The sequence below is a fragment of the Perca flavescens genome, chromosome 17, assembly GCF_004354835.1.
Source record: "Perca flavescens isolate YP-PL-M2 chromosome 17, PFLA_1.0, whole genome shotgun sequence".
NCBI lineage: Eukaryota > Metazoa > Chordata > Actinopteri > Perciformes > Percidae > Perca > Perca flavescens.
Genome location: NC_041347.1, coordinates 9819947 through 9836072, shown reverse-complemented (window position 1 = coordinate 9836072; position 16126 = coordinate 9819947). Strand labels below are relative to the sequence as shown.

The following is a 16126-nucleotide window of genomic DNA, read 5'->3' as shown; positions in this document are numbered from 1 at the left end:
CATTATTTGTCGTGAATGCTCCCCTGAGGTGAATAATTATTGGTGTGTGTGTGTGTGTGGCATCCAAAATTGATACAGGGGCATGTTTATTAGCTCTTTTCTCCATTATTGTAACAAATACAAAATAATGTGTAAAACACAAGCATAATGTTAATATTATGCTTAGGTATGTGGTGTTACACACACCTCCACAGCCAACAGGTCATGTTGCCTCTCTGCATATCAGTAATTTGATCCGATCAGCAAACTAAGACGGTCTCTGGGCAACCAGCGCTCACTGCATCATTATGCCTGACAGCACATCCATGACGTGCTCTGTCAAACAGAGGCACACATTTAGACACACACACTCTGTGAGTTTTTCCCCTGGCAACAATGACAGCAGTTTTGGATCCCTTCAAGCCGTTCTCTGCAGAGCTGCATGTCATCAGACGGCTGAACTTCAGTCTGTACGGGGCTGGTGGTAGAGATGGACTGGAACCTGGACGTGCAAACTCTCCTTTTTCTAGATGTCACCCCCTTGCTGAGCATGTCAACCTGGCTCCTTTACGAGTCGAAGTCCCCCTGCTGGATCCTTGCTGTGGTCAGCTGAGCACCGGAGCCGAGGTGAACCTGGGGGTCGAAGGTCGACAACAATTCATAGATTTCCAGCATGTGGCCTCTGCTCTGTGGGTGCCTCCAGGTTTCAGAGAGAGGCCACAAACAGCTCCAAATCCCGCTGGTATCTGTGTAGACCTGAGCGAAGACAAGGCCTGGAACTCCAGGAGGATCCCTGATGCAGGATTGAGAGCAAGACTCAGTGGTAAAATAACACCATAATACTTGTATTTATTGCTTGTCACAATTTTTATCAGAGTTTGACACAAAGCTGGCTTATACCTACAGGACAACTGGCCCAGGGCCCCAAACACCCAGGTGCACAACATAAACTAAAACTATACTAATGAGCTGATATGATTAGTCAATACACTGATTAACTGATTGATAGAAAACGAATTGGCAACTATTTTATTTTTAATCATTTTTCAAGACCACACCTGGCCTTACTGATGGGTGTGGTCTGTTGCACCTGCACACACACACACACACACACACACACACACACACACACACACACACACACACACACACACACCAGTGAGTGAGTCATGGTGTTCTGGAGCACACATCACATCAACACCATCGCAGCATGGTAAGAGATGGTCAGTAAAAACAAGCTTTTCAAGAGGTATTCAGTTTACAACTTCAAAATAAGTTTAATCATCGCTCCACTCCATAGACTGTTAATATGATCATATTCTTTTTATAGTCTATGCTCCAATCCCACATGCTGAATTTAAAACTGACAAATACGATTTTGGGTACTGCAGTGCCCCCTCCCGGTCATTCGATAGCAGTAGTTAGTTTCTTAACTGTTAAGTGAAGGCACATTATTATATGAGGCATGGGAGAGAACACAGGGCAACTGCTTCTCCTGCTAAATATATGTATATATATATATATATATATATATATATATATATATATATATATATATTTATGAGGTTGCCTTGGGCACTATTTGTTAGCACGTAAGTATTTTGTTTGATCAAAGATTTAGATACTCCAAGAAAAATGTAGTTGCTGTAGCGTTACTTTCTTGTGGTGCAAATTGAGTCTCACATTTAGCTAATCGCAGTAATAGCTATTTAGCATAGCTGCTAAGCTAGCTAGTTAGTTAGTTAGTTATTGGTTATTAGCTAGTACTGCCATGTTACTCAGCATCTTCTGTTTCTAAAAGTTGAAGATGTAAACTTTTATTAAAAATCCCCAAAAAGGTTTGGCCTTGTGTTTTTGGGAGTTTATTAACTATTTCCTTTGATACTGTGCTTACATGTTGACACATTTCTGTTTAATCAAATTATCACAAATATATTTACACAACAAACCTTGGGCAGGAGTGGTATTTGTTTCTCTTGGCAAAATGCTGTATTAGTAAACTGTGATTTGTAGTCTGCTGTGTGCTCTGTGCCTGATACACAAATCACAGAGAGTGGGAGGAATGTGTGTGTGTGTGTGTGTGTGTGTGTGTGTGTGTGTGTGTGTGTGTGTGTGTGTGTGTGTGTGTGTGTGTGTGGAGGGGGGGTCACTGAGGGCCCACGGCATATTTTAGCCCCAAGGTGCCCTCATGGGGTAACATGTCCTTTAGAGCAGTTACTACTGTGCATAGTTATAGTTAGAGTTTACAAATTGCGTGTCCCAGATACTTTTTCTTTGTTGTGTCATCCTAAGGTTCAACTAATCCTGTTAAAGTTCAACCACACTCACTGAGGATGTCAACGAAAGCACAAACTGGACCTCAGGTGAGTGATGACTGAATTGGCTTTCCTACTGAAGTACTTTGCAAAACAGCTTGCATTTACACAAGGGTGTAACTTTGGTTTGAGTGGGGGGGACCAACAAAGCATGGGGACACACACACACACACACACACACACACACACACAATACAATAATTAAGTTGACCATATTGATAAATAATGACAGAAAGAATAGTACTAAACTATGCATACGAAAAATATGTCTTACTTTCTTTATTGCTTAAAATAGGGGCCAATCAGAGAGACTTATAAATAAAATATTATCAAACTAATTTGAAAGTGTGGGGGTGGGGGGTGGGGGACACAAACGGGATTTTGAAAAGTGGGGGGGACGCCCTAGTATTTACAACATCGACCCCAACAGATTTTTGTTTTTATTTTACTTCATTTTATACGGTTTAACTCTCTGAGCACATAAACACTCTAGAAAACATAGTTATTATTACATTAATCAGATCACTGGTGACACACACATATTCATTATGAAAGAGTAATCCATAAACACACCCTTTGGGTCTCATCACACATGATAAAGTATCACATTAGCCCATTGTTATGTAAGCAGGCGTTCACTTTGAGAACATAATCATGCTTTATTATTTGGTTTCTTGTTATTTGGAGTCTGCTTATTGAAGTAACCATAATTATCTTGACATACATTATTATGGTTTAGGAGAAGCTTTACAGTACTCAGCTGTAGTGAAGAGTTTAAAGTGATGGAGACTTGATTAATGTCTGTATTTGAGCAGTTTGAGACGTGGGAGGAGAGTGGTGAACAGTGATACATTAAAACATCTAATTGTCTGATTGACTATTTAGATTCACTTAAGTATGTCTGGATAATTGTCTTTACTTTTATTTTGCAGTAGTCATTTGATAGGCATTTAGACAACATCCGGCCTTTTTCTTTCTGCTGGCATTGTGGCTAGAAAACATGGTAATGTCGGTCTGTCTGTCAGTCTGTCCACCACTTTGGTCCAGGATAAATCTTAATGACTTTGGTGATCTCTTGATTTAATGATTCTGTATTCAATGTTGTGGTCTTTTTAGATAAATGTCTCAAGAACTGGATTACCTTGACACATGTTACACATTCATACCCCCACAGATGAATTGTACTAACTTTGGTGATCCCTTCACTTTTCATCTAGCAGCATCATCAGGCCGAAAGTTGACGTTGTCCAATACTTTGGTTTATGCAAACAAATGTCATTCCTATCAGCCTCAGCTGTACTTTGTTAGCGTGCTGATGTTAGCATTTAGTGTACACCTAGTCTCGCATGGCAGTCCACACAGCATTGCGGGATCGGAGAAAAACATCCATCCATCCATCCATCTTCGTCCGCTTATCCGGTGTCGGGTCGCGGGGGGAGCAGCTCCAGCAGGGGACCCCAAACTTCCTTTTCCCGAGCAACATTAACCAGCTCCGACTGGGGGATCCCGAGGCGTTCCCAGGCCAGGTTGGAGATATAATCCCTCCACCTAGTCCTGGGTCTTCCCCGAGGCCTCCTCCCAGCTGGACGTGCCTGGAACACCTCCCTAGGGAGGCGCCCAGGGGGCATCCTTACCAGATGCCCGAACCACCTCAACTGGCTCCTTTCGACGCAGGAGCAGCGGCTCTACTCCGAGCTCCTCACGGATGACTGAGCTTCTCACCCCTATCTCTAAGGGAGACGCCAGCCACCCTCCTGAGGAAACCCATTTCAGCCGCTTGTACCCTGGATCTCGTTCTTTCGGTCATGACCCAGCCTTCATGACCATAGGTGAGGGTAGGAACGAAAACTGACCGGTAGATTGAGAGCTTTGCCTTCTGGCTAAGCTCTCTTTTTCGTCTAAACGGTGCGATAGATTGAATGCAATACCGCACCCGCTGCGCCCGATTCTCCGACCAATCTCCCGCTCCATTGTCCCCTCGCTCGCGAACACAACCCCAAGGTACTTGAACTCCTTCACTTGGGGTAAGGACTCATTCCCTACCTGGAGAAGGCATTCCATCGGTTTCCTGCTGAGAACCATGGCCTCAGATTTAGAGGTGCTGATCCTCATCCCAACTGCTTCACACTCGGTTGCGAACCGATCCAGTGAGTGCTGAAGGTCGCAGGCCGATGATGCCATCAGGACCGCATCATCTGCAAAGAGCAGCGATGAGATCCCCAGCCCACCAAACTGCAACCCCTCCCCACCCCGACTACGCCTCGATATCCTGTCCATAAATACTACAAACAGGATTGGTGACAAAGCGCAGCCCTGGCGGAGGCCAACCCTCACCTGAAACGAGTCCGACTTACTACCGAGAACCCGGACACAGCTCTCGCTTTGGTTGTACAGAGATTGGATGGCCCTGAGAAGAGACCCCTCACCCCATACTCCCGCAGCACCTCCCACAGTATCTCCCGGGGACCCGGTCATACGCCTTCTCCAAATCCACAAAACACATGTAGACCGGTTGGGCATACTCCCAGGCTCCCTCCAGGATCCTTGCGAGAGTGAAGAGCTGGTCCGTTGTTCCACGACCAGGACGGAATCCGCATTGTTCCTCCTCAACCCGAGGTTCGACTATCGGCCAAACCCTCCTTTCCAGCACCTTGGAGTAGACTTTACCAGGGAGGCTGAGAAGTGTGATACCCCTATAATTGGCACACACCCTCTTGTCCCCCTTTTTAAAAAGTGGAACCACCACCCCAGTCTGCCACTCCTTTGGCACCGTCCCAGACTTCCACGCAATGTTGAAAAGGCTTGTCAACCAGGACAGCCCCTCCACACCCAGAGCCTTGAGCATTTCTGGACGGATCTCATCAATCCCCGGGGCTTTGCCACTGTGTAGTTGTTTGACTACATCAGTGACTTCCGCCTGGGAAATCGACGACAATCCCCCATTATCCTCCAGCTCTGCCTCTAACATAGAGGGCGTATTAGTCGGATTCAGGAGTTCCTCAAAGTGCTCCTTCCACTGCCCTATTACCTCCTCAGTTGAGGTCAACAGTGTCCCATCCTTACTGTACACAGCTTGGATGGTTCCCCGCTTCCCCCTCCTGAGGTGGCGAACAGTTTTCCAGAAGCACTTTGGTGCCGACCGAAAGTCCTTCTCCATGTCTTCTCCAAACTTCTCCCACACCCGCTGCTTTGCCTCTTTCACGGCAGAGGCTGCAGCCCTTCGGGCCCTTCGGTACCCTGCAACTGCCTCCGGAGTCCTCCGGGATAACATATCCCGGAAAGACTCCTTCTTCAGTCGGACGGCTTCCCTGACCACCGGTGTCCACCACGGTGTTCGTGGGTTACCGCCCCTTGAGGCACCTAAGACCCTAAGACCACAGCTCCTCGCCGCAGCTTCAGCAATGGAAACTTTGAACATTGTCCACTCGGGTTCAATGCCCCCAGGCGACCCCAGTCAGAGTTTTCCCCCCCACAACCCGCAGGCGTAGGGAGGCGACCCTCTCGTCCACCGGGGTAAACTCCAACACAGCGGCGCTCAGCCGGGGGCTTGTGAGTATCCCCACACCCGCCCGGCGCCTCACACCCTGGGCAACTCCGGAGAAGAAAAGAGTCCAACCCCTATCCAGGAGTATGGTTCCAGAACCAAGACTGTGCGTAGAGGTAAGCCCCACCAGATCTAACCGGTAGCACTCCACCTCCCGCACCAGTTCCGGCTCCTTCCCCCACAGAGAGGTGACGTTCCACGTCCCCAGAGCCAGCGCCTGCCGCCCGGGTCTGGTCCGTCGAGGCCCCTGACCTTCACTGCCACCCATGTGGCATCGCACCCGACCCCAACGGTTCCTCCCACAGGTGGTGGGCCCATGGGATGGAGAGGGAGTTGCCACGTAGCTTGTTCGGGCTGTGCCCGGCCGGGCTCCGTGGCAAACCCGGCCACCAGGCGCTCGCCGACGAGCCCGCCGTCTGGGCCTGGCTCCAGACGGGGCCCCGGGCTTCCTCCGGGCAGGGTCACTCCATCTCTGCTTAGCTTTTTCATTGGGGTTTTTGAACCATTCTTTGTCTGGCCCCTCACCTGAGACCACTTTGCCTTGGGAGACCCTACCAGGAGCACAAAGCTCCAGACAACACAGCCCTCAGGTTCACAGAGACACACAAACCTCTCCACCACGATAAGGTGATGGTTCACGGAGAGGGGGAGAAAAACATGCTCTGGTTTATTGGCATTTCTTTAAACCAATCACAATCGTCTTGGGCGGCGCCAAGCAGCAGACGGAGCAACGGTGCCCCTACAAAATAGCCTCAGGAAGGAACTTGTTTTGGTGGAACATGTGTAGGTTCAAAAGTTGTTTTAGTCGTGCAACAGAAAACTCAGATTGGACAGCTAATCTAGCTAGCCGTCTGGATTTACCCTACAGAGGTCTGAGGAGCAGTTAACCATAGCCCAACACAAAGAAAGCGGAAGGTGATGGACATTCGGCCGAAATGAGGGACATCCGGCGGAATTTCCGGCAACACCTGAACAATCCTGGAAATGAAACGTTGTTGATATAGACTAGTGTGCACCTCATTTAAGTACAGCCTCACAGAGCCGCTTGTTTTATTTTATGTCCTGACATCTATTAGATATTTGTAATGATCTTGATCGATCTTCTGCTTATTCACTCACATTTACCGCAAGTATTGTAATTATGACAAGTTGTGCAGATTGGTTCCAGATCTACACGTATCAGAGGTCCTTTGCAAGCTCATTAGGCTGGTGTAAGAGGCATCATGCTGTTAAAAACTAATGGTCTACCTATGATATTTCAAGTGAATAAAGTGATGTTTCTTTGGTACATGGGTTTTTTAATACAGCGTTGCTTATTAAAATATACAAATGATTATTCAAAACACACAATCTTTATGTCAAATAATGACGTGTTTATTTGAGACATAGAAAGAAAGAAAGAAAGAAAGAAAGGAAGGAAGACAGAAAAAATCTAATTAACACTTATTAGTGACCATTTAGCATCTTGCGTCCTAATCTCCTGCTTTCTTATGGCAGTTGCTGCTTGATTTTCAAATGGACACAAAATGAAACCACTGACACTATAATGAAACAAAGAATATCGTTTTTTAAGGATGGCTTCTCTTCTGATCTGAGGCTGTGGACAGACAACTCCCCGGCAGTTCAACGCTTCAGATACACATCTGCAACACAGAGGTCAGAGCACAGAGACCTTTAACTTTCAACAATAGTAAAACCAAGCAAAGATCACCTCCCACATACTTCATCATCTACAGTCCACGCACACTGTCATTTTGCTTTGAGGGTTTTTTGAGAGTGAGTAGGTTTGATTTTGTGCTCCAGTGATGTCATCAGGGAGCTGTGTCCTCTTGTTGTGTTAATTGCTGTTCAATAAAATCATGCAGATGGACTGTAGCCCTGCTTAAAGCTTCTGGGAAGAATTGGCTCCCCAGTTAATAAACTGTCTAATATACTTTGTGCAACAAACAGGGCTGTGTTTAATTCAAATTAAAGCAAATAACTTTCAGGAATTAAGTTAATCAATTACAATGAATGCACTTGGTTCTTATGTTTAATGGCCATTCCTTTGCAGGAGTTACGAGGAAGTCAGTTGGGATACCAAGTTACCCCGGCGCTTAAAGGCACCAGAGACAACCCTGGAGAAAATGGCGGACCCAGTGAGTGAGCGTCCCTCATCGAGGCGCTACAGTTGTCGACCTCAGCTGTGGCAGGTCAGCAATGAAGAACAAACGCTGACAGACAGTTGATTTCTTTCTCTCCAGCTGTGGGTTCCCAAAGGTTTACACTCACCCACAATTGAATCAAAATTTGAATTTGTAATAGCTGGTTAGGTGCAAATATAACATGGCTGAAACTAAATACTTCACAGAATAGAACTGCTTTGATGAAATAATTAAGCAGTGGTGGTTTTCAAGGAAGTCATTTACTATCAAGAAAAGACAATCTATTCGTGTTACCTGAATGTAATGGACCTTTTTCACAACAGACATTTTGACTTGTCATAACAGCTGGAATTGATAACCTTGAGTCAGCATGCACAATACCAGGGCCTCTCCTAAGTGGAATGCAGCCATCATTAATGTGCTTTTCCTACTATGACATGTCAACATGTCTGCCGTAAAAAAGGTCTTTTACTGTGAGAATAAAAAACAAACTGTTATTGTCTCTCAAAATTAAAACCACGTTTCAGACTGAGAGGTATATTTGTTTTATATTCTTTATAAATGAATTCATTTCGCTAATTCCACCATGTTCAGAGACTGTGCAGGCTACAGCTTAGTATTGACTTTTTGTCCTGTACAGCAATGTGTCCCCTTTGCCTTAGAACAATGCAGCACATTTCCCATCAGTTTTAACCTGTTGGCACACAATGTAAAATAAGGGGGATAAAGTATAAATCTGGCAATATTCTATATTTTTCTTGCCATGGAAAGACCAAATCCCACCATGAATTGATCTTCCTTTCCCCCCTGTTGTCCTGAATTCACTCTGGTCCTCCTAAAATTATTTTTTGGGGCTTTTCTGCCTTTAATGGACAGGACAGGTGAGTAAGGGGGAAGACACGCAGGAAATCATCACAGGTCAGAGTCAAACCCAGCACCTCTGCGTCAAGGCATAAACCTCTTAAACACATGTGCTCTTGCTCTACCCACTGAGCTAAACTGGCCACACTCCTTACCTTCTTAATAACGGCCACACAGAACCGCACTGGCCCGGTCAGCCCACTCGAGTGGGACACATCTTTTTTGAGTCGTGTTATGTGTTGTTGTTTTTTCACTGCATCGGCCCAATCTGTGTAGCGCCCACCGGAAAACTTCTTCATCTTCAAAGCAAGGAACTCTACCCTTGGTATATCTTATTCCTCTGTGCCATAGACTTTCATAGATGCTCAACAACTATTAAAAACAAATGTTCCTTCATCACGATGACCATGGGCACTGTAGTTCCTTTTTTATGTCAATCCATCAAACACCATCCTGCTGCATTACTCACTGAAGAATGTGAAAAATGTGTATTAATCCATGGCTGAAAATAGTCCCCAACAAAATGCCCTATTTACTGATGTTTGAGTAATGTTTGCTAAAAGCTACAGTGCCCAGCTGTTTTAGGAAATAAAAAATGAAACAACATAGAGCCACAGGCTGGGGAAGTGGAAAAGTATTGAGAGACAGACTAACACATTGTTGGTTTTGGTCTTTCCATTTGTTAAAAATAAGAAAAATCTATAACATAGCCAGACTTATCCTTTAATGCCTTCAAATCAATGTGGTAATAATATACTGATAATAAAACACTGCATGCAGAACTTACCAACGTGAACACTGTCACATGTCTACCTATGTTTGTGTTTATATAGTGAAGTGAGGGTGTATATAAGAACTTTTATGAGTCTTCATAAAGGTGCCAGATAAATACTGGTAAAATATCTGTTGTTACTGTCCGTTCCAAGTCTATTGGAGCTGAGTGGAACAGGCAGCAGCTTCGATCAAGGAGTGACGCCAGGAAACCCATATCATTGTAAGTTGCCAACAACCAATGACTCCTGTCTTTAGAGCAGTTACATCAATGATGATCACTAGCTTTAAAGCAATATCGGTCTATCCTCTTTCCAGCTGCAGTGGATGTCCGAGGTCAGGACAAATCCCTCTGTACACGTGAGTACTTCATGTTTAAGAGGTCACCACAAGTGTCTTACACATGTGTTTGCATGAGTTGATGAATCCAGTTTCCTGGCATGTGTCCATGAGCTGACCTTTGTGCGCGGGTTCTCATGTATGTGCAGTGGTACGATCGGCTCTGAGAACATGCAGAACATTGACAACATGGATGAAGACTTTCACCCACTGACACTGAAGAGGAGCACCGTGCCCCCGTACGTCCCTACAGCACGGTAAGACATACTTTTATGCCGCACACATACATTCACTGTGGCTCTTAATAGCTCTATTAATTCAGCATGAAATTTATTTTGCACTTCAAATATAAATTTTTTATTACACACCTTTGAAATTTGCCTCGCATAGTGATATTCGGTCTCCTGTAACAGATCCTGATAAATAATGTGTAAACGTCTGTTTTGTGCCAGCCGAAACACCATCCCTGGATATACAGGCAGAGCTGTTTATGCTAACTGTGCTGCTGATGCTGCAGTGTCTGTCTCAGCTGTCTCCGGTTCTGCACACTCCTCTGGGTGAGTCATTACAATAAGTTTTATGAAGCCACCTAGGCAGCAAAATAAACGATAATCTGTCATCTTCAAGTTTTTTTTCCTTGATGTATTGTCTCCTGTTGGATCGACTGAATTCCTTCTCCCACCACTACTCATATCTTCAATACACTTTATTTCTATTTGGCTGGAGGACATTGGACTGATCACAAATGTCCACTGGAGGGCGTTCTAATGCACTCCACTGACATCACGCCTCAGGTTATATTCTGACTTCACCACACAGATGTGCTCATATTTTACTGCTATTCAATTGAAAATGAAATACAGCTCAGAGTAATCATCATTAATACCAAGAGTACAGTGGATTATTACATATATTACTTAGTAAATGAATAATTTAAAATGTTTGATATATTTTTCAGCCAGTATTTAATTTAACAGACATATTATTATTTAGCGTAGTGCTTTTATTTTTAAAGGAAAAAAAAAGCCACATAGTCATTTTACAAAGAATAAATCCTTCTTGGCAATAACTGCAATCCTTGCCAAGAAACACATCTTAAGCCTAAATCATTTTGTTACTAATCACAAGAAGAAGGATCTGGGTGCAAAGTAGCACTTCTATCTAATTCACAGACAAAAGGAATTCCGTGATATCAAGAAAAATACATTGTATCTGTTTGTTTGTTATTTTTAAAGAGAAATAAAAAGACATAAAACATGAAAGATTCCTAATACCCACAGTTGCACTGGCAAAAATGGGCTTCTCCTTTCTTTTTTTGTGCCTGTATGTATTTGAGTGGCATCACTTCAGGCATTTGCATCAGCTGAATGTGTATCTTATTTTTTTTGGATGAGTGGGCCGGTGAGATACAAGTTAACGGTCAGTTGGTAAAGACTACAGTAATTGGAAATGTTCAGACAGAGATTAAAAAACACTGGATGTCGTTCCTGAAGACAGACAGGAAGAAAATTGGAAGTCTTGGAAAACTGGGGAGGAAATGACAAGAAGGTTAATTTGAGGGCAACATAACATTCTTGTCTAAAGAGGCGAATTCACTGCAGATTTCTGAGTTATTTAAACGGCATCAAGAGCAATGGAAAATATTACATTTCAGAAAATGTAATATCTTAAAAAAAAGGGTCATCTTAACAGTGATAATGTCATTGTACATGAATGAAAATGTAAGTAGTTTAACACATATCACTTTGTAGAGCAAACATCCCTCCGCTCTGGGAGTGTTGGCTGTCTGTTAGGGAGGTGTAAACCTGTTTCCTAGTTGGGCCCCAGTTGAGCGAAATTTACTGGCTTTTGGAGCAGGCATCTCCAGATGGCTGGATCCAGAGCAGCTCGTGGTAATCGTGGTTTTTCACAACCTAGATCCCTTTTCCTGGTGCCCGACACCCCCTGAGATCTGTTTCCTCTGCTGATTAGGCAGGCCTCCCATATTTTTTCCCCAAAACAGAAAAAAAGACAAGCAGTTGGATTGATTAACTGTCTGCTGCAACGGTCAGACGTGCTCGGGATTTTTGCTTGCCACTGCTCACTCATTACACAAGCGCCTATGGGTATTTTTTAAGTATCAGTCTGAAGCAGTCTTAGTTATTTGGTGTTTCATTTTCACTTGACCCAAAATAAATGATAATTTACTGACTCAACATTATAAAATAATTTCACAGGACAATCAAGGAATCCGGAAGTCCAACGTTTGGCCGTGCAGCGCCCCTGTCTCGAATGGTGACCACCGTGACCCCCGGCAACCCCTTCCTGAGACCTGCGCCTCCTGTCCCCCACAAAGGCACGCCAGGAGGCATTAGACAAAGCAGATGAGAAAGTTTTGAAGGTGTCAGCTTCCTTTTTATGCCATCCAATCTGTTTATATGAATACGTCTATAATGATGTGATGTCAGTGACTGATTCGGAGGGAGTTGGAGAATAATGAGATGCCCCATTATCATAATTTCCCTGATTTAGATGAGTGGTTTTCTAACTCTGGGTAGTGAGCTCTTGCATTGTCCTCTTAAACATTCACTCTCTAACTCACTCAGTGTGTGTGTGTGTGTGTGTGTGTGTGTGTGTGTTTCAGCCCACACTGTTTCTGTCATGAAGGGCAAGGAGGGGGACAAAAAAGAAAATATTTATGGAAGCAAGGATTTTCTGCACTAATGTTACATACTTATAAAAAAACAATGGCAGTTATAAGAGATCCTTTATGAGTCACATTTTGGTATCAACCCAAGCTATTTGCTCAGGAAGCACATATTAAATACAGTTGGCACACTTCATTTAGAGGTGTTATTTTTCTGTAGATGTGACTGTAATGCAAAAAGACATTATTATGAAGTGTCTGCCAGCTTTAGGTCTGTGGTTTGTGCAGCTTCACGCTTAGACAGGAAATAGGGATGAGCTGGTTTTCCTGTCTCTCTTCATCTATACTTTGTTTAGATTTACATTTCACAAGGATCTTTGCCTCAACACACTGTTGATTTTGTGAGTTAGGGTTGTGTGATCAGTCATCACAGATGCATTACAATTCTAATCCACATCTTAATTACCTTACCTGTATTGCCATTAAAGGGGCATTTAGAATGGTCAGAACTGAAGCAGCAGAGGCCGAGATATCCTGAGTTCTAGTCTGTAGTAAGGGCCTATCTCCAAAAGTCTTGGATCCTACATTTCCCAGCATGCAGCTCAATAGCAACTTTCATTAGCCATCATCAGGATTATTTTTTAATTTTAGAAAGCACCCTTCAGAGCTACAGGAGACACTGTGAAAACTCACAGGCGGTACTCCTTGTGAAGAGCAGTGTTGGGCAAGTTACTTAAAAAATGTAATCAATAAAAAGTAATTACATTACATTGCATTACATTACTTCACTTTCTTTTCTCAGCACAGCTGCATCAATTGAGCCTTTAAACAACTGGAAATCATCTACACTTCACATATTCTGTAGTTACCATGTGTAGAAATAGAAAACCAAACATTGTTTTGCCTACATTTTAGAGGTATTACCTGGCCATTATCAGCTAGCAGTAGTGCTGTCCTCACAGTGAGGCAACGAGCTTCACCCATCCTCCAACTCTGAACAAACCCAGGTGACTCCCACGGCTAATGGGTAACGTTAGCAAGCCAGCCAAGAACACTCCTTTAAATACAATAACTTTGGAACTACAGGGAGTCCCATTTCTCGTCATTTGATCAGAATCAGAATCAGAATCAGTTTTATTGGTCATGTATGCTTACATACACAAGGAATTTGACTTTGGTAGGTGTTAACTCTCTATATATTCAAGTATAGAGAGGCCAGTCTCTCTGCTGAGTACATAGCGCAAGCTCATATCAACAGCGCACAGATCGACTCCCGAAGTGGAAGTTACGGAGCCTGCCTGGGTTTAGTAACTGTAATGTAATGATTACATTTCATATTGCAAACCCTTCAACTACCCTTTACTTACTTACTTACTTACTTACAAAAAAGGGGTCACATTACAGTTGCTGCCCAACACTGGTCACAATTAATCTGAACTTTGTGTGTAAAAGATTTGAAATGCCCAGAATTATAAATCTACTAACATACACAGCAGGTTTGTTAGGATTGATCTTTTCCTTTGCATTGTGTGAATGTGTAGTGAATCCAGTAAATCTAGCGAGTGCACTCTTCCTTTTGGCCTGATATCAGCAAACAGCTCGGTTGGTGATTGACGTCTTGTAACCACCAATTAATGTGCTCGACAATCTTGACTTGAAGAATGCCACCATTCCATAATAACCACATTATTAAGTGATGGGGGGGACCGGACTTTAGCTACTATTAATGAAAGCAGTTTCAATCTAATTAGTGATCATTATTTCACCTGTTTAGGATGTTTGGAGATGTTTTAGACACTTAAAGATATAGTTTAAGTATAAAAGACGTTTTAAAAAGCACACTTGTTTTCTTTATTGCCGAGAGTTAGATGAGAAGCGCCAAGCAGCTCCTCTAAAGTTCAAAAATTAACACTTGTGACATCCTGCGCCCGGCTAGCTTTTTCCCCAGATATGAAAATAATAACTTCTCATCAATCTTTTGATCCAACTTTCACCAAAGAAAGTGTATATCTGTGCGCCCAGATAGCTCAGTTGGTAGAGCGGGCGCCCATATATAGAGGTTTACTCCTCGACGCAGCGGGCCCAGATTCGACTCTGACCTGCAGTCCTTTGCTGCGTGTCATTCCCCCCTCTCTCTCCCCTTTCATTTCTTCAGCTGTCCTGTCAATAAAGGCCTAAGAATGTCCAAAAAATAAGATTAGTTGTCAACTATTAAATTAATCACCAACTATTTTGATAATCAGTTAGAGTAATTCTGTTAGAAAATAAGGTCAAAATTCAATGATTCCAGCTACTTGAATGTGACTATCTTCTGGTTTATTTACTCCTCTATGACTATCTTTGAATGTTGGAAAAAAACAAGACCTCTGAGGCTGTCATCTTGGGCTTTGGGAATCACTGATCAACACTTTTACAATTTTCTGACATTTTATAGACCAAACAACTAATCAAAATAATTGAGAAAATCTACAGATTAATTGCTAATGAAAATAATCGTCAGTTGCAGCCCTACTGCCGTGTTTAAAACCAATAAAACTGCGTAAACCTTCTCATAGCAATCATAACTCTACTTGCTAAAAGCACCCTCCTCCTCCTCCTCCTCCTCCTCCTCCTCCTCCTCCTCCTCCTCCTCCTCCTCCTCCTCCTCCTCCTCCTCCTCCTCCTCCTCCTCCGATTTTCCAGCCTGTGGTCTGAATCTCATCACTGGCTCCTTTTCAAAACAGGCTCACAAACATCATGATTGATTCAGCCACTATCCTCCTGGATCTCAATGCCTGCCCGGGCTGCAGATTAATTTCCTTTTCCTCATCTTAATTTTTACTCATCGCTGCTCCATAAAAAGGCTAAATGTCAAGCATGCCTGACTCCTTCTAGTGACACGTCTATTCCAGCAGATAATTACCATAAGGAAATAGATGCTTTAGTGTGCAGAGGGGAATTTAATTTACTCTGACATCCTCACAGCATAATGCATTCCTAAAGAAAGAGAGTTTTTCAGTTTGCAATTGACTTTTTAGATAAATTGGACTATTTAATGTGATTATCAGTCTTGAACGCCTTTGACTTATTAAGGTGTTGAAACCAATTAAGGGTTACATGCTGCTCGTGCTTCCAAATGTGAAACTGTGAATACTGCTTAAAGATCCATGAAATAGGAACCAGCCAGAGCCTATTGTTCGGTAGTCGAGCGGCTACATTGCCTGATGATGTTTTGAGACTTGCCAGGTAATGATATTAATTACAGCAACATGGCTTGCTTCAGGTTGTGGATTAACCTGAAGGAGCAGAGGGTTATGTTCAGTTTGATTTACAGCCCGTGCATGTAGTATAATCTTAAAGGCTGCGGAATTAAGTAGTCCTATAAAACCTTGAAGCCCTCTGCAGAAATCTGCTTCAATTTGTCGGCATATCCACATGAATAATAACAATTTCCACATGTTTTGTAGAAGTCAGACCGTAGGACTATGATCAGCAACTCAGCCAGCGTTGAGCATTGATCCCACCTCTGCAGTAACTTCTCTAAAACCTTGACTGAATCATTGTCCTT

The 16126-nt window shown here is 43.3% G+C and overlaps 1 protein-coding gene across 1 annotated transcript; it reads left to right on the top strand.

Annotated features, from left to right (window-relative positions):
• Positions 1–10125: 10125 nt before the first annotated feature.
• On the top strand, positions 10126–12502 carry spmip7 (sperm microtubule inner protein 7). Its single transcript, XM_028604372.1, has 3 exons — positions 10126–10210; positions 10406–10510; positions 12170–12502. Exons 1-3 carry the CDS (start codon positions 10143–10145, stop codon positions 12318–12320), a joined length of 324 nt encoding a protein of 107 aa, XP_028460173.1. The 5' UTR covers positions 10126–10142; the 3' UTR covers positions 12321–12502.
• Positions 12503–16126: the final 3624 nt, after the last annotated feature.

Bases quoted from the DNA above. Each gene is read 5' to 3' on its own strand.
- spmip7 (XM_028604372.1), top strand. From the start codon at position 10,143: ATGGATGAAGACTTTCACCCACTGACACTGAAGAGGAGCACCGTGCCC. The intron at 10,211-10,405 runs GTAAGACATACT...GTTTTGTGCCAG, and splicing joins CCGTACGTCCCTACAGCACG to CCGAAACACCATCCCTGGAT. The intron at 10,511-12,169 runs GTGAGTCATTAC...ATAATTTCACAG, and splicing joins GGTTCTGCACACTCCTCTGG to GACAATCAAGGAATCCGGAA.